Source organism: Paralichthys olivaceus, chromosome 5 (genome assembly GCF_024713975.1).
Source record: "Paralichthys olivaceus isolate ysfri-2021 chromosome 5, ASM2471397v2, whole genome shotgun sequence".
Lineage (NCBI taxonomy): Eukaryota > Metazoa > Chordata > Actinopteri > Pleuronectiformes > Paralichthyidae > Paralichthys > Paralichthys olivaceus.
Window position 1 is genome coordinate 13,838,533 of NC_091097.1, and position 21,762 is coordinate 13,860,294.

Genomic DNA, 21,762 nt, shown 5'->3' on the forward strand with positions numbered 1-21,762 from the left:
TCATAGATTGTGAATCGTAGATTGTAGATCATAGATTGTGGATTGTAGATTGTAGATTGTGGATTGTAGATTGTGGATTGTAGATTGTAGATTACAGATTGTAGATCATAGATTCTGGATTGTGGATTGTAGATTGTGGATTGTAGATTGTGGATCGTGGATTGTAGATTGTAGATTGTGGATTGTAGATTGTGGATTGTAGACTGTGGATTGTAGATTGTAGATTGTGGATTGTAGATTGTGGATTGTGGATCATGGATTCTTGATCATGGATCATTGATTAAGGTGGCATCTGAATATGAATTATGATTACAAGTACATTACATAGATATACAATATGTCCACTGTGTTTGTTCCGAGGCATCTGGGCCAAAGGGTGGCCCTTAAAAAAAAAATCATGACAACAAATCACAAAATCAAATGACAAATTACAAAACCCAATGGTATTAACCTCTACATTAATTTACAGCCTCCTTTTTCCTGTGCATTATAGATCATGTGCTCTCCACTGTGTTGAATCCAGGACCACCAGGGATGAGGGGAGCTGTCTCACTCAAGGTATCTGCTGTTCCAAACATTGCCGACAAATACAACTATTATCATACAGTTACTTTTATCATTTATGTGGCAGGATTACCAATTCAATGCCCAGAAATCCAGACTCCCAGGGCTCAGTGTCCCAGGTTTGCATTTCTGGATTTAGTATCTGCAAATTGATATGATATTATTTTTAGATATTATAATATATTAACTGCAAATTTGGGAGGGGAATATATCAACTCATGTGGGTCACTCATTTTAGACAATTTAGCTGTCCTGTTTTGTAGAGGGGCTCTGTGTCAATCTTTTTTATTGTTGTGTAAGGATTGTAGAGTTAATTACCAAGTGCCACACATGTATACAAAACCTTTGGCCACAAAGTCTGCTATCTAGTCGACCTGCATGATCCTTATCTGCCAAGTAAGTTGTGCTGTTTAGATTTTTGTCACTTCAGTGGGTTTATTGTTAGTGGATTTGAGCTGACACACCATGTTTTCAACAAAAGGAAAATATTAAATATAATAGGTCTGAAGCCATTTGTTCTATTTTACCTAGCTGAAAGATTAGGACACATGCACATGGTGTTTTCATGTTTTCAGTAAAATGTTTTTTAATCTTTTGATAATGTCTTTATTATGACACTCAAAGAAAAACAAAAAGCCATCACACATTCAGTGGCAAATAAAATGATGTTGCTGCTCTCACAGCTCATCTCGTGGATGTTTAGGTGAACGTACAGGCTGAGCAAAGCGTACGTTTTCCTTGTTTTCTTGAAGCAGAGCAGCGATGTCACTTTCTTTAAAAGTGGTTTTGGAATCCTGTGAACAAAGATCAAACGATGTAAGTTCTCATAAGAGCAACCAAGTCTAATTAGATGTGGTTACTGTTTATATTTTCACAATCAGCAACATATATACGCTTCAAAACCTACCTCAAAAGACTGGCGTTTCACCCCCACACATGCTGTGGACTGCTCGTAACACAGGAGAATGTCCAGATTCTTTGGTTCTTTATCCACCAAAGCTGCATGGAACTGGTCGTAATTAGAATCTGAGGGGGGTTTCAAGAATCAGTTATTAGTCAATTCACTTCAGTCATCAGTGCAAACCCATTGTCCATGTTCAGTCTGACCTTACCTAACAGGTGACTGCAGGAGGACATCAGTTTGTCATTAGTGAGATGGTCATGTTTGTTGGACAGCAGTTTCTCACATACCCCCCCGCTGATGAGGTTCTCAACCACTGTCTGTCTGCTCTCAGCCGAGGTTTGCTTCATGGCTTTCTCAATCTCTGGAGGACAGCATATACATGTTTTTATTTACTTACCGTGTCTTCAAGAAAATAAGATGCCATATGAGAAACATGCCATTGATTTACTTAGGAAGCAAGACCTTATTTGATAAGTCAAATCAAGTGCCTCTTAAGTGCTTATCATTTGAAAACATTGCTTTGTGCTCAAAGGCAAGTAGAATAGTTGTCCGCCAAACCTTGTGCTGCCGTTAAACAACTCTCACAGTATGTGTCTGTTAAAAACAAAGCAGTCAACAGGTTAGAACTTCTATCCAATAGAAACCAAGACTATAATCACAAGTACTATCATGACTGCTTAAAACAAGTTAATAAGATTGTAAAGTTTCATTAACTTACAGCGATCTGTGTCTCCGGGCTGCACAGGGAGGAGGTAGCTTATACACATTAAAAAAATTAAGATTTCCATTGTGACTGTAGACCAGACTGAGAACTAAGTGTTCTACTCACCAGAAAGAGATGAAGAGTAGACCGTGCACGAGTGAAATCATCCTCCCCTTCACAGTCATGTGATCTGAAGGGACAATAGGATCATTCCTCAAATGGCAGGTGTCCCGTTTTTCAGGTTTTCTCTCACAGTCTAAAAATATTGCTCAGAGACTTGAGCTGTTGTTGTTGGCCTTTGAGCAAATGAATGAGCAAGTGAATGAGAGTACTGTAAAACTTGAAGTACACATTTGGCCACTTTACTTTGTGATCCAGCCCAGTCTTGACATAAACCAGTCCAAGTAGTGACAGTATTTTAAAACTAAAGTTTGTTCTGTACCACAAAACAAAAGGGATGAAGTGAAACAACAACGAGGGTGAACAAAGTATAAATACACATCTGTGAAAATAACATGTACGTGGGGCAGCACGTTTTTACTGCAAAAAACGTATAGGTTTTGTTTCCATTCAGATGTTGTGTTCTTATATATATAAATGAAAAATTTCGGTAAAACTTTATGAAGCTTCCATTGGTAATTGTCAGTTTTTAATATGAAGAGTCTTTTGTGTTTTTATTACGTTTGCTGTTTGTTTTTTATATTTATTTTTGCACTGCTCTGTACTTAATTTCCCTCCGGAGATGAATAAAGTAATCTATCTATCTAATTTTGTCAATCACCCTGAAAAGAAAGAAGAGGGGGCAAACATCTAAGCAGTTATGGATAAAGTACACAGCTTACTGATGATTAGAGTAAAGTCATTTACTTACTTGTCTTTTTCATCGTTACTTTTATTATTAGTAGTAGTAGTAGTAGTGGTCGCAGGGGTGGTAGCTGTTGTTTTTGTCAATGGCCACTAAGAGGCGCCCGTTTCGTGGTTGTGACAGATCTTATATATGGTCATGTTTACCTTATTTGGACTGACGTGCGTGACGCAGGCCCGCAACGGACAGCGTGACCGTGTGCGGGAAAAAGACGAACGTTGGACCCGGGTCCGTTTTTCCTGACAGTGGATTGGATGTTACAACAACCCGCAGTTTGTCAGTCGCCTGCGGTCGGTCATCCGTGGACTCATCCAACATGTGAGTAATCTGAACTTCTGTTTCGATCACAACTGTTGAAGTTCACGCCAGGACACGATCTCTCCAATGTTGCGTTTATCCGATCCTCAGGAGAGCGCGTGTTGTGTCTGCGTGTTTTTAAAGTCTCATCTGCAGAGGGGTTTTTTACTGGCCAGGAGGAAAAGGCTACGTGGACTCGTGTATTCATGTATTAGTCACTTTGGAGAACTTCTCTGTGAATAAGATTTCACCATTTTAGTTATTTGAAATGTCCCCTCGCGCTGCCCGTCGGTGATTGCTTTCAAAGGGAGGGAGCGAGATGCTTCGCCCGTGTTTACTTCCGCGTTGGTTTGAATCCGCCACACGCGCGCGTGTCGGCGTGTATTGATTTGTCTGGATTATGGAGCCTGCTGCATCGGCCCTTGGTTGTTTCACACAGAGGACCGGCGTGAAGAAGGGGAGCACCGCTGACCTCAAAGCCGCCATCTTCAGGGATACTGGACGGGGAAGTGGCTAATGGAAGACCTGTCCAGGGTAAACTGGGTGTGAGTGATCCTAATGATGTGAGGGCTTCAAAGTAGGATGTCCAGCAGGTGGCGCTTTATATTGTATTTTGCAACGCGGGGGTTTCGTGTGTTGGGGTTGGATCACTCTTAATAATAATAATAATGGTAATGATTGTTGAAATAAAAGGAGAACGATAACTTTCTTGAGGTGCATTTCAACTGTTCTCCACACTGTCATCTTCACAACACTTCCTGTTTCCGTATCACATGTGACTGAACTAACCAATAAGAAGCTAGGAAGGACTGTGCAGCCACAGTTGCAGATTCATGTAAACATTGTGAACTTATTTTCAACTTAAAAAAATACGAATAAACTTCTAAACCCTTCAATTATTATGAATTTCAAATGAATGCATCAATATTTAAATTGTTCGAGTCTGTGTGGAAAAAGTCCTCTGTAAGATTTTCAGTTCAATATATTACTAATAGAATGCTCTTTGTTTTTCTAATATGGCAGACTGTGCAAACTCAAGACACACAAAGACACTTAAGGGAAATTTCCAAAACCAAAAAAGCAGTAAACCTGCGTTTTAAATTGCTCGGCAAAAGTGCATAATCGTTACCATCTCGCCGAAATATATTAAAATCATCATTCAAGTGAACGATGCAAAACCTCCACTTTCGGAATGTTACATAAAGTAAGCTTGATCATATGCACACATTTTACAGTCAAGTTATTGTTATGTGAAGGAATATTATATTATCTGAAAATTGATGTTTACAGCTTTCTTCTTTATTTATTCTTCACACACAAATTGCCTTATATCTGTGTTATTCCTGTGTTTGCCTACTTTTTCACATCAAAATCGCTGCTGCAAAAAAAGGACTCCAACCTAAGCATGATCAAGGTTGTGGTTACATGGGATATATGGAACAGGTACTTAACTGCAGTACTTGACCAATTGTGTGATTGACTTCAGTAGATTTTATTATTTATTGAGTATATGACTACTGAATACTGTCCCTCCTGGAAGAGAGATTTTTTCTCTGTCTAGGCTTCCTCCCTTGAAAACTTGTTTTTTGAAGTGTGTGAAATGTAGTACAGACTGCCAAGCCTTCAGAGAGAACTTGACTTGTCCAGCCCTTCTCACAACATCTTTTTCTTTTCCTGTAAACTGGAATGTTCAACATTGTGCTTCTCTGTTGTTGAGAGCGGATTTGGGGATTTTATTCCCATTATTTAGTTTGTTACAGGCCAAATGAAGTGGTAATGAGGGTCTTAGCTGTGTGATTATTCTTGATCCGGATTTAATTTTTAAAGGAGATTCCTTAATTTGGCAACAGTTCTAGCAACATGTATTTCTGCATTTTCGTCTGTGTGAGTCTTATACCAGTTTTTTGCAGGTTGAGTGTTTGGTTTCTTCCACAAACACCTGTGGTTATTTTTTTTTCTAAACATTCCACTTACATTTACATACATCTTATAGCATCGTCTCAGGTGTTCCGACCCCTTCCGACTTCTTGTTTATTCATCATCTGCTCCAGCTGTGGACTGCAGAGATTCTAAGATATTATCAAACCCTCAGGCCAAAGAACTGAGGATTTTTTATTTTACAGTTCAACCATAAACTTTATGAGAAATAACACTAAAGAAAACATAAATACACATCAAGCATTTTTATCAAAGTTATGTATTTTCAGGTTTCCAACAGGAAAATCAGGATGGGGTATTCTGATTTATCTGAGTGGTCTGACACACACACAGTTTTTTGCATTGTGATACAAATACAAGGACATCCTGGATTATAGGACAGTTGCAGATTATTTTTAATTAAACATTTTCCACTGGTTTGTGCGTCACTTATTGTCTTGTTTGACCATGACTGAACAAATAGAAGATTGCAATAACTTTGTGTTACATTAGCGCCACAGTTAACTGGCCAGATCCTCCTTGAAGATGTTAGCAATACAGCTACAGTGTTGCAACAGTTATGAAACTAATTTTTCACAATTTAGACAGGCTCTCTGTTCATGGAAGAATATAGCAGTGACTTTCTATCTGTGACCTTTTACGGTACTGTAGTTGTTGTTGTTGGTAGCAGCAGCATCAGTAGTTATTATTATTATTTGTTGTTGTTATTAGTAGCAGCATCAGTAGTTATTGTTATTAATGTATTATTATGATTATTAGTAGCAGTTATTATTATATTTGTTGTTGTTGTAGCAGCATCAGTAGGTTTTGTTATTATATTGTTATTATTATTAGTAGCAGTTATATTATAAGTATTATTAGTTGTTGTTGCAGCATCAGTAGTTATTGTTGTTGTTATTATAATTATGTGATCAGAGACGTGTTTTAAGAAGTAGTTTTTTGACAGATGTGAAGCAGGGACCTTCAGAATCAGTTGGACCCTCCAGTGGTTCAGTGTCAGCTCTAACAATAGTATGAGCTTGGAGCTCTTCGTCCAATAGATTCAAAGTGTGCGCTCTGGCCGACAATGGAGGCGCTGGGAGTGGGAGGATCAGCTCGGCAGCGGTCCTCCTGGCTTTGTTGCGCCAGGGAAGCCATTTTGGAGTTCTGCTAGTTGTGCACTAGCGTAACATTCACCGGCCACTTGCAAACTTTTGAGTCTTTGTGCTGGTAAAACCAAACTGGAGGATCAGTGGGTCCGCGGCACTGAATGACCGCTGGGTTTCCGTGCGTCGGGATGCTGGCGGACGTTTGCGGTGCGTCTCCGCAGACAGTAACGTGTGGATCTTGTTCCCGTGGATTACGCTCCTGAAGAATAACAACATACATGGACTCTAACCACGCGGGCAAGTTGACGTACTATCACAAATTACACCCCATAGGTTAGCGTGGCTGCGGTTCTCCGTCGTGAATGTGTCACACGTCGGGATTTATTTTGTCCTTGCTGCGCTCCTTTACCCACAGCTGTTGTGGCAGCGAGGCCTTATTTTTAACCGTGTGCTGTCACACATCTGCGACATTAGCGTGCATTGAATGTGTCCATTATTAACAGAGGCCAGTGGCTGCGCGTATTTCCTTGTAAATGTCCAGTGTAATAATAATAAACGGGAACAGTGCGTCCTGGCTGCAAATCGGTTTTGAATAAATACACGGCGTCTAAATTTAGCACTGGGCAATGTGAGAATGGTTTATGTGCCATTTGTCCACACACTAATGTGCAGTTTATTATTAGACTTGATGTATCTCAGACTGGAGCCATTTGTAACGCATCAGTGTAATAATAATAATAATAATGATTATAATAATATCTGCAGTGTCGCAGGCCGTTTGCGTAAAGGAGTCAGCAAAGCAGACGTGAGGTGAAATACAGGACTGTGGAAAATGTGGCACGTTCATTGTTTATTATGTTTATAGCAATGCATCATATAAGATGTGCAGTGCTGCTGTCTGAAATGTGTAGACATATAAAGTAGTACAAATTGTATATACTCGAATAAGTACCTCAAGATTGTACTTCACCTCAGTACTTGAGTATTCAGTAACTTTCCACCCCCTGGGTCTGGCTCTTTTTTTGTCATTCAGTTCATTAGACATTTTTCTGAATTAACTTAGAATGTGTGTGTATGTGTGTGTGTGTGTGTGTACATGGTCTGTTGTTGTTCAACCTGTCTCCTGACTGATGAGCTCAAGTTCCATAATATTGTTCAAAAAGATTTGGTCACATTCTAAAATAAAAGCTGCATAACATAAATGTCTTTTTACTGCGTTCTTGTGTACAGACTACAGTTTAATGAGGAGTCTTCTCCCTTACTCTCAGGCCATCCTGCAACAGTTCTACATTTTAGCTGATGCACCACAGGAAGTTGTTATTTAATTTTGGAGTGTCCATATTGAGGCTTGCATCTTGATGCATTGCCCAAGTTAAAAAGAAGAAGAAAAAAAACTAATCTTGGCCGAATTAAAGTAGCGCTCGTGTCTTTTGGCTATTCGTTTCGGTTTATCCCTCTTTTGGGCTGGATGCGGATTTGAAACTTGATTAAGATTATTATGGAGCTTTTGCTGGTGGATTTTAAGAAAAGCCATCTGTTTGTGTGCCGCTCTGTATTTGCTTTGTTGCCCCGTGTTTGATTTGATCACTGAGTAGAAGTTGGAGCAGGATTTATTTTTTTGCCGACATGTAAAAGAAGAATTACGAACATGGACGGAGTGATTTGCAGCATCGTTTTCAGATTGTTAGAATCAGAAATGTAAAATCAGTCAGACACAGTCATCGCATTGCTAATGTTGTATAAAGCAAGAGAGAAACCTTCACAGGAACTGGCTAAATAGCTATTTTTTATTATATATATAATAGTTACATATTTATTTCATAAACATACAATTACTTCCAGCCTGGTTTATTAGAGTGCACTTGGTTTAGCTAGGTAATAAACTGCACATGTATTATGGTAACATAGTATTTGCACAGCCTGTTTACCTAAAGTAGAACTCAACCCTCAGACCTGTTGTTTCCCGCCCATTGCTGAAAACTCAGCCCAACCCCTCGCTGTTTTACTTGGTTTCATAATACTGCCTTTTCTGTGTGGGGAGCTTAGTCAAGTAGTCACTGTAGGAGTAGCTGTCCATGTGAGGAGTCTGCCTAATACAAAGGCGAGAGAGGATCGTCACGGTTGCTGTCCTGTCTCTACCAGCCATTCCTGTCAGTTGCCGCCTGTTTGCCGACCAGGAGAGAAGAGACAAGTCATTCATTACAGCTTCACTGGCGTCCGTGTCCTCCGTCAGCTACCAGCCAGAGCCAGCATGCAGGAAGAGGTTGGCCAGCTCTTGTCCACAGTAGCATTGTTGTGTTTCTGGGGAACAGGAATGTCCAGCAGCTCTCATTAGGGCCTAGCCTGGCTGGGCTCTCTGACATGGCTGTACTGCGTAGCAGAATCTGGCGGTTGTGTTTTCTTGGAGAGCAGCCCAGTGAATAGCTCTAGAATTGATTTGTGAAGAGGCAGGAAAAAAAGTCTGTGCTGTATTGAATTTAACGTAAAAATGTTGGCTTTCAATCTGCTTTAAAAAAATACAGTTTCGCAGCAGCAGAACTTGAGCTCATTAGCAGCACTAATTTTGTGCAAGAGACGGGCTGAACAAGGCAGTGCATGTTTTTTTTTGTGAGTGTTTATGGAAGTTTGTGCTTCTTATCCTTCCTCAACCATGTTAGCTTTGCTTAAAGAGTCCTATTCCTTGCATCCTGACTCTTGCAGTCTAAACAAAGAAGAATGACCATGGATTTTTCGCAGCTGCACACATATACGCCACCACAGTGTGCTCCAGAGAACACCGGCTACACCTACTCTCTCAGGTGAGACCTCATTGCTGTGCTGCCATGCATTGGCTACAGCATCCAACAATCAAGCCAATGGTATTTCAGATCCACCCAGCCGTATCTGACACCAGTCAGCAGAGCATTCATCAGCATGAAGCAAAATTGTCCCTGACACCATGCTGCTGCTCTTTAATGCTTTTCAAGTTTAGCATCGATCATGTTCCTTCTGGTCTTAAGTTTTTTTTTTTTTTTTTTTGGTGTAATTATAGTAACTGGTGTCAGTTTACTCACATCATCATGGGAGTATAATATATGTCAAATTATCCCAAAGGTTGTGTTACATTCACTACTGGTGTGCTGTGTTTCTGTTTTAGGGCAATGACTCAACTGTACTTTCTTTAGGATGCAGATTTCTTAGATATGCAGTTTTAAGTAACGTTACTCTAAAAAACACACGTAACATGAAATATGTAATTTACTTTTGATTACAGTATTCTTAAACTTTTTGAAGTTTTGTAAATCTGCGTGCGCGCCTCTACAGAATCCTGTGGTTGTGGTCTTGATGACTCAGCCTCATGATTCAGTTTTGTTGTTGATGTTTAGAGGGGAACTGGAGAGGCTTGCACAGGGTAAAAACAGACTGTATTGTAGAATCAAGTTGCATTCCAGAAGTAAAAGGATTCACACTCGGTGTTGGATTGTTTTCTGTTAATATTTTTTCTGGAAGATAAGCCTCTCCCATAGTGCTCCTCATACACACATTGTTTCTTGTAGTCCTCATCACAACAACTCTTACTGTAGGTGTGGTCGGCACTTCCTCAGAAAGGTCTGTGCATGTGGAGGAATGTTGTCTCCGGCGCTGTCACCATTGAAGTCTAAGCGCATTTCAGGTGTCAGCTGATGAAATACCACTTTGCCCCTGTGCTTACTTCACTTTCTGACTTTCAGGAAAGGGAGAGTTATTGAATGACTTATGTGAGCAGAGGCCTCCCATCACTGAAGTGAGGGTATGAAAATGTCATGTTAACAAAAATCAAGTTTGAACAAAGACCTGTCGTTAGCTTTACAGCTGTGTCTTGAAGAAATGCAGGGCACACATGGAAACTGCAGTAAGCAGGCTCCTGGTAGTTTGTGCTCTTTCCCATCCAGCTGAACAAGTTGAGTCTCATTGAGCAACAGTGTTACCTGCTTTCTTTATTTAATGTGTCGGCATCTTAATGTTTTTATAGCATGGTGGAATGGTATTGATACAAAGTAGGAATTTGCCCGTTGGGTGTTTTCATGTTGAGATGAGCAGCTAATCTGCAGAATCATAATGTAAATGTAATCACCTAAAGGGAGAGTTGGTAAGTTAGTTCTGAAACACCTTCATGTTAGTTTTTGAAATCCTCCATATGTCCCGAAAGACATCAATAAATGTTGTTGTCTAACAAAAAATAATAAGAAAATCAGTATCTGTTGCCCTTGCAGGACCTTTTAAAAGAAAACATGACCATCATTTGATTCGGTCTGAATGAAATGATTCAATATCTGCCTGTCGCTTAGCAACCTGCCCGTGGTCTCCTTGCACATGATGGCCAGAGCTGAGGTTAGCGAGGTGGTGGTCAGGCAGTGCACATTCATTTGTTATGGGGCCGCAGCTTTGACGAAACGGCCAATGGGAGGGGGCGGGATGTATTGGTTGCATGTTTTCAAAGTGTGTCCTGCTCTTGCTAGCTTTTCCAAGATTACCAACCCTAGCTTTAATGTTCACCTGATATTAATCACATGATATCAAGTGAATTTCAGCAATGTGAAATCCAGTCTTAGTAATGAGTGAAGTGAGATGAATGAACAGGAGCTTGTTTGGCGCCCGGCTGGAATCTGCCAGGTAGACTGGAACAAGCTAATCGTGTTCCCTTTGAGGCCAGTCAGCCGTGAAGCTATTAATGAACCTCACAGTCACAACCATGGCCCTGATCCCAGGATTAGACTAATAGTTTATACTTCTTGACTAGCTAGTTGAGAGATCTGTGGTTTTTATTAGCCTGTGTCAACTGCAGCTGAGTGAATGATCACTCGGCTCTCGTGAGAACCGTAACTAGATGGAATTTAAATGAGTAACCTGAGGGCATTAACATGTCCCTCTGTTGGATTATATTCTAAGTATGAACAGAAAAGCCTCCAGTAAATGTTATATTTGCTTCTTGTTGGAAGTTCAGAAATATCCACCCTTCGGAGTTCAGCGGGCGGTTGTGTGGAGACTTCAGTGGGTGTCTATGTACCGCGGTGATGTGTGTGTGGCCAACAGCAGATCTCAGGCTCGTAGTGCAGAGACGGACGGGGTCAGGTGACAGAAACCGTTGGCCCATCTGTTGTCAAAGCTCAAAAGCGCTGTGACAAGTTTTGTGGCATTGAATGGTCTAAGAGAAAGAGAGAGAGGAGGCCAGTCAGCCAGCCAATCACGTCCTGGTTCCATCCACACTCTCTCTTTGGAGACTCCCACATACCAGGGAGAAGCCATTAGACACGGACCACCGACCTGGTGTTAGTTAAATTAATACTGTAAATACAGTGAGGGGAATACTTTTATTCATAGATTTATAATCCAATAAGGTTTTGTGAATGAGGAGTTTTCTGCCCATATGACTGCTCTTGCTCTTATCTTTACTTTAGTATTTACTTTACTAAATAATCTACATCTATATAATCTATAATGGAAAAGTTCTTCCCTATAATTAGAAAAACTATATTGTTATAATATTTATATCACTGGTTTTTGGACTTTTTATAATTGTTTATAAATTTAAAAACATTAAAATTAATCAATAAAAATGAGTTGCAGTTTTTTTTTTCCCTGAGAAATAACCCACCTCTTAGAGGAGGAGGAGGAAAATAAGTTAGTCGTGTTCTTAATGAAGCTATTCAGACAAAACTACATTTTGTTAACTGGAAAAAAAACTCCTGCAGAGAAAAGGGTCGAGGAATGTGCTGAAATAGATACAAAATACTACAATTATTATATATAACTAGCTATATATTACAAATATCTATAATTAGAATACATTGAAATTGTCCTTCAGTTCTCTTGGCAATACCATACAGACACAAACTCAATTATACATCTGTGAATGGACCAAAATCTTCTAGAATTTGTCCAGCCATGTCTTCACAGAGAGCAGGTGTGTGTGCTGCTTATTGACTCACACAGACCCTTCATATTTTATGATGATGGAAGTGGGTCAGTAGGGCCTCTGCTTTGAGTGTTCCCCCCTCCACTAGTGATCACTGAACTGTGACACATAGTAAGCAGCAGCACTAATCAAGTTATCTGGTACTCTATGTAGTTGGCCAAATAGTAGCAGCAGATAATTCATGTAAAAGATAAATAAAATGTACTTTTGTGCAAACCGAAGCTCACCATGTTGAAACCAATTCAAACTCTGGGTAAACTGCATAGCCAATTCCCAGGATTTTACCCGAAGGTCATGTCTGAAAACTGGTTATGTTGATTTGTTTTTGAGATATGTGATCCACAAACAGAAAGTCAGAGAAGGAAAGTGATGTCTGCAGGAGGGAAATGAGGGCCGACCCGAATGATCCTAATCACGGCGCCAAATCCTGCCCACCCAGAGATTGTGTGATGGAAAACCAAAGGCTCTACGATTGGTCCCAGCCTCCCAGTTAAATATAGGCCTCAGTGCCCGATGGGAAAGAAATCTCTCTCTACTCTGTGAGCAAACAGGAAGGCAGCTTTTACTACGTTTACGCTCTGAACTGATATTTTCCCCACAGATTTCCAGAGGCCCAGTATAATTTCAGTGAACACAGCGTGTTCCCACTGTGCCACAGGGAGGGGATCTAAATTAATTCTTGACAATGGGTAACAAAATACTCACGTCAATTACAGCATCCCAAGCCTAAAAAGATTATTTGTTGTTGGCACTGATCTAACTCAGTTACAGTGCAGTGGCACCAAATGAGTTTGTGCTTTTTTCATTAATCACATTCTGAGCTGTGTACTAGAGACACAGGAGGAAAGCTCATTTATGTTGTGATTGGATTATGCAGCCAACCAAACAAATGTCATTTTGTGAGATGGCAGAAAACCAACTCACTGGTGGAAAATATCACAAATGTGATTGATGATCCAATGTCTGACTCCAGGCTGTTTAGTTTTACAAGTGTAAAGTTTTGTTGCATATAAAATGTTTAATCTGTTGCACACAAGGACAAGAAGCTGGAACTCAATACGATGCAGCAGATATTGATTAGCCAATGTATGTTTTTTGGGAAGTTTTTGCTTCTCCTCAGTTTCTTTGATAGCAACGTGGCCCCTTGTTTTTGTGTGCGAGACGAGCATTTTACTTTTTAACCACACTTGTGGTTTTGAAGCTCAGATTTACAGCCTATGTGGTTTCCATAATCTCTACTTAAGATGTGTGTGGGACTGTGTGTGTCTGTCTGTCATCAGGTACCTTTGGGGACAAATTTCACTCAACTATATCTAACCTTTGGGTCAGTGGTTATGGTTAGGCAAGTTGTTTTATGGTTAGGGCAAGTCTCCTGGTTCCAAGTGTGTTTTTTTTTGTCAAAGGTCATTTGAGGTAGTTGTTGAGCAATAGACTTGCATCCCAGAATCCCTGATTGGATCCCATCATAACATCAGTATCTGTAGCATAACATAATGTGCATCATTGGGGGAAAAAGGCCATATTTCAAGCACAAATGTTAAAGTATTTCCTAGTTCCTGAACCTTTCAGGTGAAGCTCATGTGTTCAAACTCGAACCTCATCTACTGTGAAGGTTGTAAACAGTTGGAATATATTTTTGCATACACTAAGCAAAGCAGAGGAAGTAGGCGGGTTTTTAAATTTCCCTTTAGTGGCAGCAAAGTGTGGACTCACCAGAAGTTTTGCTACTTTTCCTATGTTGTGGCAGAATATGTCTTCAGTCAATTGAAGAAAAACTGGTTCTATCCCAACGAGCGAGCAGAAGCTGAATTGATGGGGCTTTCACCCCACAGGCAGATACTTGGTCAGTGACACACACGCATTTCTCATGTTGCATTTACACCTGGATGAATGGCTGAGACCCAGTCGCTCTGTCCGGAGGCTGTCTGGAAGGTGTTGTACCATTTCACTTGTGCTCGTGCACTTTGAAGTCATATAAATTCTTATACACAGTTTATTTTGTCATGTTTAATGAATCTTCCAACTATTTCCAAAATTAATTGTTTGGTTTTAAAATGTCAGATAAAGGGGAAATTGCTCATCACAATTTCCCATAGCCCCAATTTGAAATTAATTGTTCTTGTTTGATGAACAATCCAAAAACTTGAAGATCAATTGACTAAATGTTTTAATGTTATAGGTAGTTTATGAAATGCATCTCAGTACTTTGCTATTTATTGTACAATGCTGTATCACTGCTTTGTATAAATAATGTGTGTGAAATACCAAAACAGCAAAACTTAAGCCGACTCTGTTCTAATCTGATGCAGTGTCGTGTAGTTGTGTGTTGTAAGGAAGCTTCTGTGCCCACTGACTGTGGGAAGACCATCAAAGCTCCAAGTGTTATGTAAGTAGAGCCTCTAGCAAGCTGAACGTCAGGATGGAGACATTGTATGTCTCTATACTGACGTCTATACATGCTGTCTGTCTTCATCTGTGTCTTCTTCTCTCACTACTGAAAGTGCAGTGTCTGTTTCATTTATATCACGTGGGCTATGGGAGCCACCTAGAAGAATGCAGGACACTGATCAGTTTGGATGCACAGAGCAAGTGAAAAAAAAAACCGACCAGACAAAAGAAGCATTGTTTGCACCTCTTGATACAACAGGCTGGGATCTGCAGTTGTTTTGAAAACCCTAGTACAGTGCCGTTCTAAACCTGCCTGTTTGGAATGGGCCATTTAATTTTTTGGCCTGTGGTAATGCTATTTTATCTGATACTCTGCAGTGAGTAAAGACTGGTTGCAGAACCCCGGGGGCCACCGCTGCTGCACAGAAAGCTGCTCACCTGTTTATTCAAAGTTCAGTGAAGCTTGAGGATCACTTGTTTCTGATGTTGTCATCCAAATTGCACTTCCTTCGCTTAACAGGAATACGCATGCCAAGAGGGAAGCCCATAAGATGGAACAGTTCCCGATATGTGTTCCACAGACAGACATTTCTGGAATTAGTTGATGGATTGTTTGAGTTTGTTGAAGGAGGGCATGTTTGCGTAGGAGATGCACACTTTGCTTGTTGAAATAAAGTTTTATAGTGGGGTACAAAAGTCTGAGTTCACTTGAATGTGATCTGTAATTGTGCTCATAAATTGCCGGCAGAGAACAAACATGTGTACCTGGTTGTAGGCTACACTGACAGACAAGTGTGTTTTCTTTCTCACACACCCTGCCCTGCCCTGCACAGGGCTTCAGCGCCCCAGGCACTCAGTCTGTGAGACTTTTAGTGAATGTTGAACCAGTATTTTCTGATCTGGTAAATGATTTTGTGTGTTCTTTGTTGCTCTTACCTAAGGATGTAACTGTGAGCAATATTTACTGACTGTCTTAGTAACTCACTCTTGGGCTCCTCTGACCCACTGGAATGAATTGAATTCATCTGAGTTTGAAACTCTGCGTTCTGAGCAGAGTAACAAGAACAAACTGCACTGCCCCACAGCTATGTTCTGATATTTGAATTTGACGAGCAGTATGACGTGATGGAAAATTGATGCCTGGCTCATCTGTAGTTTTAACCTTGTAAACTTAGATTTTGTCCCCATGCCATCCCCTTGCAGGGATAGTGACTCTCTGCTCAACTGTCCTTACAAAGCCTCTGGCTCTTCTTTTACTGGTTGTTTGAAACTGTTCCTCTCAGGCAGTTCAGTACATGTAGATGCATGGTCTACAGTTGGATACAGATATATATACAGATATGTGTTGTTGGCAAAGGGGTCACAGTAACTTCAGTCGTATTATCATTTTTCAGGCCATTTGCCAAACTCCTCATAATTTGTCATTATGAGGACATATTTGTATATGTAACCCTCAACCAACAAGTTGACTTTTAGACATCTCACTTACATTGTTATAAGACAGCTGGGTGGATGTGTGTCATTGTCCCTGTACTGGTAAAGTTTGATGAAATCTTTGACACACAAAACTATCACAATAATGACCATGTCTGATTATAACTAATAATTAGCTCCTGACTTAGTGAAATATTTCTGTTATAGTTATATCATCCGATATGCATATTAAAAGTTTTAGCAATGCTATAAAGCCATTATAACAAAGAAATGTAATTGAAGCTTGATTTTTTTCAGTTTATCCATATTCTTATCAATAACTATATATGAAAAGATAATAGTGATAAGAATTATTGCTCGTACTTCGTGGTCTATTGCCATTGCAACAGTTAAAGCTTTGTCGCCCTATGGCACACGCATATCTGATGGTACCACTGCGTGTTTACATTCCTTCTGCTTGTTTTCAAGGACTGTATGTTGGCTCTTTGGTTTGTGACTGGGAAAGCCCAGGAGAGAAGTGTGTCACACACAGACACATGCAGAGACTCTTGAGTCACGGAGCACAGAGCACCACATCTGCAACTATTTCACTTTAGTGATAATTACAGACCAATTGAGTTATTGAGTCATCAGACCATAACTGGAAGATTAATTAGCGATAAAAGTTGCTTGCCGCAGCTTTATTTTGAAAGTGATGAAGTCGTATCCCTGACTGTTGCACCTTTTTGGCAAGTTGGGTTTGTCAGACCCACAGGATGCAGAGGAAAGGTGCTGCCCCGGTCATGTGCCCAGAGAAAGCCAGTAGGAGCAGGAGGTGGAGCGATGACGAAGGCACATAATTGGCTCTTGGTAGGAGTGTGTAATCCTCTGGGGTTAGAACAAGGGGTAGTGGCAGAGAGCATGGTGCACACATACATGTACAGTACGTGCCTTGCCTTGATATACTGCTGCTGAGCACAGGGTCACTGACAGGAACTCTGTGGTCGTGTCTCCAAACCAAACAGCTGTTGTTTTAACAGGGGATGTCCCTCTGTTCCAAGTTTCTAACAGGAAGTTTGTTCTCTCTCCTCCAGCGACAGATAAAGCACTTGTCCCCTCCTCTTCATCCACCCTCCCCTGCACGTCTCTGGAGTTATTCTGCTTGACCTAGTTGAACGACACGCTGACGAGTGCACACAGCCTGCAGAGAAAGCACAGCATGGTCAGATCATTTCAGTTCAGTCTCTCATGTTATGAGGGACCACACAGCACCATGTCGTGTAAGCTGTAGGTAAATTCAAATGGAAATAAGATTGACACAGTTCAGTTCAGCAGGATGATGGAAGTAGTTTCAATAACAGCTCCAGAGAATGGATCGTTGCCGTGTTGCCTGTTTCTCATTTCTGAGTGTTGGGCTCCTCTGCCTCTGTGGGTGTGGCCCTGTGACTCATAGCTGCTCGGAGTATGGGAGAGTCAAACTTTACAACCTTCATGGTTCGTGTGTTTCCACTTGCGGTTGGATTGAAGTGAGGAGGGTAGATTTGTTTTCAGCCTTGCACAACTTTAGGATTTTTACTTGACTTATTTTTTCAATTTGACTTTCAGATTCACATTGTGTCTATTGTTTTTAAATCGTTTTCTGCCTTTTTTCTGAGTGAGTCACTTCCTGTCAGGCCCTATGCCAGTTGCCAGGAACAAGCTCTGTCTGCTGCTGTGTTTTTTTCTTGTCTATATTAAACAAATGAAAAACTCAAGTTCTCTTGCTGAACATGACACAAACGCACACCAGGAAAAACTGCAGGATATTCCCATTTAGTACTGATTCGAGGCTGACCGTCACTTGAGGTCTTTTGTCTCTAAAATAGATTTCTGTGGATCAGACCTGCGTTTCAATACCTCCTTACATCAAACTCCTTCTTTTCTTTTCTATCTCCCCCACTTTCCTGTCTCTCTCAGCTCCAGCTACTCCACAGCAGCGTTAGAGTTTGAGAAGGAGCACCAGATTGCTCCTGTGTACGAGTCGCCCAGGATGTCACGGCGGAGCCTGCGTCTGCAGACCAGTGCCGGTCACTATGGCAACGAGAGCCTGGCCGATCATCATCCGCAGAACCACAGCAACAGCACCAGCAGCTACACCAGCACCAGGAGAGAAACACGGTGAGACTAACGATGGGTACTATCTCTCCCGCATGTCGGCCAACCAGAGAGTATCAGTAAATGTTCTGCATTTTTATCTCTGTCTTTTGGTATTTGGGTTTATATCATTGTAGCGGCTTCAACCTGCCTCTGTCATACTCCTCAACACGCACCAATACTCACATCTCTACTTGTTTCCTGTCTCTGTTCTCCCAGGACACTGCGTAGCAAAAAGCAGCTGACCAGCTCCAACTTACTGTCTCTATCTCTGAGCCAAGCAGCCACACCGAGGAAAGCCCTCTCCTTCTCAGCTGTTAGTACCCCGATCAACAGCGGCAGCATTCAGGAAAGAAACACGGTGTCCGACGCCTCCCTGCACAGCTCCATCCAGGACCAGTCCCTAATGAGACGACGCACCATCACCACGACCACCACCTCCATGTCTGTGGGTGGTCACTGGGGTCAGTTGAAGAACATAGTGTTCAGACCTGGTATTAACATCCGTCCTGAGAGAGTGGTGTCAGGAAGGACTGAATAAATTACAGACTTTTACCAATTTAAGAAAAGTATCAATCATGATGTGGTGGTCAGGGTTCACAAACAAATCAGCATATCGAAAAGAGTAAGAATACGTGTGGCCCAGGATGGATCTAAGTTCACACTGCGTATAGAATGTGGCCACATGGCTGCCTGAATTTAAAGCAAATGCAGAATGTACAGCTGAGGTTTCTCACTGTATCCTACATTCAAAGTATTTGAACTTGTTATTTAGTCAATAAGTAATTCTTGTTTGTTATTGACATAGCTTAATGGTCTTAGTTTCCTGTAGAGAGTTGCCTGCAGGTTTTCAGTGAAGCCTGTATAACAACTCATAATGGGCCATATAGCATTGCTGAACTAATGTTATCATTATCTGGCTCGTCTCAGTCATTCTTAATTTCCTGGTAAAAATTAATTTCCATGGTAAAATTACAAAGATTAGAAACCGTTAGAAAGTAGCACAATCATAAGCACTAGTTTGAGAAAGAAATCTATTACTGTTGTAATATCTCTTAACGAAAATTGAACAAACTGCTATAATGAGTATTGATGATATATAGCAGTACGATCACTGCTGCTTCTTTAACAAATGCAGTTATGAGTTCATTTTACTTCATTGTACTTAATTGTAATTATATGCAGATACAGATTTCAGATTATAAATTAATATGTGCAAGACAATGCATTGTTATATAGTTAATTAAACCACACAGATTTAGCTCAGTACAACCCCAGCAGTGTATTTTCTTTCACATTCATTTGTGGCTTTAATACTTTGTGAATTTAACTTTTTGCCTTTTTTCTTGGTCTTTTCTTCCAAAATAATGTTCTCTCATTTATCCGCGTACATGCTGTTCTCCCTCAGGGAAGAGCTCCAGCACCGACCACTGCTCATCAAACGTAAACGGCGACGCCAGCATTTCAGAGTCGCACGCCTCGCTCGCTAATGGCTACATCTGCAAAGACTGCTCTTTACACTCTCAGGAGATGGACTCACTTATCACGCGGTCGTCGCCGTCGTCGTCATCTCAGTCTGCAGAAGATTTCACTGACAACCCCTCCTCCTCGTCTTTAACCTTCACAAGTATATACTCCAGAGACAGGAGTCGGAGGAACAAGACAGGTGAGAAGCTGTGGAGCTGAACTGTGTGTCCATATCTTAATTCAGCTGTGACGATGAGAATGTAATTGATGGTGGTGTCTCTTTCCAGGTGTCCTGATGTCTGTGTCTAACACGTGTATACGCTACAGCAAACGAGTCCTGGCCCCCATCGTGTCCGTAGTCACCCTACTCTTCAACAATGTGCTCTGGCTGGGCTCGAAGGCCAGGAGCCCTCCAGGAAAAGGTACACAAGAAGAGACGTTCTTTGCTCTTCGCCCATGTCATTCTCTTTTTTTCTTCTTCTGTCGTTCGCAGTGGCAGTTTTTTTTTCTTTTACTCAGATTTGAATAATTCTGGATAAGGGAAAGCTGACTCATTTTTGGCTCCTCTTTGTTTTTTGCTGATAATTTGGAATCCTCCTCTCTCTGGTTTCAACCTTAACAGGCTTTCTTTCACCTCTGTCCATTTGATGGTTTGTTGGTTGGCTGGTCGGTTGTTTTTAAGAAAGAGTACTCTAAATCAACTGGATGGATTCCCTGAAAACTTGGTGTAAGGGTGCAGTTTGTGTCAGGGAAGAACGCATTCGATTCTACTGCTGAAATTAAGGATTTGTTTCACATTTTCTAACATCAGGCAAGGCATAGTTTTGCCAGGGAATAATTCATGGATCTTGATGAGAGAAATAAGCACATTGACTGCATGAATTTAAGGGGACTGTTGGGCCTTGGTTGGAGGTATGCGCTCCATTAAGTGCCATTGTAGTTCTTAATGTTTCTGATCGAGGCTTCGTCTGTTCTATTTCACGTCACCTTATCTTTCCTGTAGTCGGGCTATCCATGGCTTTTTCAGTGGGTGTTTCTATCATCTTCTCTTCCCCGTCATCTTATCTGCTGATCTTTGTGTCTCAAGCGATGCCTCAAGTGTGCATTTTGACTAACAGCAAGTGTGGACGGATGTGTCACCAGGTGTGCTTGCTTCGTTGTCGGCCTCAATGAGACGAGCAGTGTCCTCCAGTGTGACCCAGCTGTGGCTGTTTAAGCAGAACACTCTCCACAGGATGATGGGCTACAGAGCTAATGGCTATGAAGGACAAGGTACCAGCTGTTATTACAAGGGACAAAGGTCAAGGGTCGCAGCTCCTGACCTCGTCTGCTGCTCTTATATTAATGAACCTCCTTGTGAACATTTCTCTCCTGCTTTTTTGCTCTTGTGTTTTTGCAATAAGAAGAAAGGAGTCTCATATTTGGATAAAAGTAAATGCAGAATTATGCAAATGCAAATTATCTTTATACGTATGAATGAAATTAAAACCACACAACCCCCAAAACCACATTTTTTTGGATGAAACTGTCACATGATCATTTGCATATATTTTGTGTGCGTCCTCGAGTTCATATGAGGTTATGAAGAGGACGATCACTCGAGCTGAACTAGAGAGACTAAACAAAATTCCAGTCTTGGCTAACATGCACCTCTCTCCCTGTACCACGCTGTTTGACAGCAGGTCAGTTTTATTTCCAGCATCCTGTTGATTTTATCTGGTCTTCTTTCTTAACTGCAGAAGAATTTTATAAACTAGCATGGGTTCCTCTGCTCTTCTGCTTGTTTCTGTTGTGTGTATCCAGTTAAGTGGTTTCGTGCCCCTCTTCTCATTTTCCTCCTAAAGACGGAGCTCCTCAGGTCACGGCGGTGGCCCGTGCGTTCACTCTCCCTCCGCAGACTACGCTCCTTTTGTCACCTTTTTCTCACACAATATGTTTTTTAGTTTAATGCGTTGTATGTACTGTATGTTGCAGCTCACACAAGTTTCTGTGGAAGCATGAATGTCAAGGATCTGGTGACTGAAGATGCTTCACATCTTAATCTCAATGGTTCCCTGTGTAAGCAGA

At 41.1% G+C, this 21,762-nt stretch overlaps 1 protein-coding gene across 9 annotated transcripts in view; it reads left to right on the forward strand.

The window, feature by feature from the left end:
- The first annotated feature begins 537 nt into the window (after nt 1-537).
- The window catches only part of sun1b (Sad1 and UNC84 domain containing 1b), a 29,188-nt gene continuing 7,963 nt past the window's right edge, over nt 538-21,762 (forward strand). The window contains exons 1-8 of one of the 9 annotated variants that reach the window (XM_020101830.2): nt 6,326-6,656; nt 9,060-9,157; nt 18,052-18,252; nt 18,448-18,692; nt 19,637-19,894; nt 19,983-20,117; nt 20,839-20,967; nt 21,670-21,753. In XM_020101830.2, the coding sequence (XP_019957389.1) occupies nt 9,075-9,157; nt 18,052-18,252; nt 18,448-18,692; nt 19,637-19,894; nt 19,983-20,117; nt 20,839-20,967; nt 21,670-21,753 (1,135 nt within the window). In that variant the 5' untranslated portion in view covers nt 6,326-6,656; nt 9,060-9,074. Of the gene's footprint in view, nt 559-3,665; nt 3,879-6,325; nt 6,657-7,917; nt 8,623-9,059; nt 9,158-18,051; nt 18,253-18,447; nt 18,693-19,636; nt 19,895-19,982; nt 20,118-20,838; nt 20,968-21,669; nt 21,754-21,762 lie in introns of those variants that run through there. The other 8 variants (XM_020101829.2, XM_020101833.2, XM_069524613.1 and 5 more) reach the window with 8 other exon arrangements.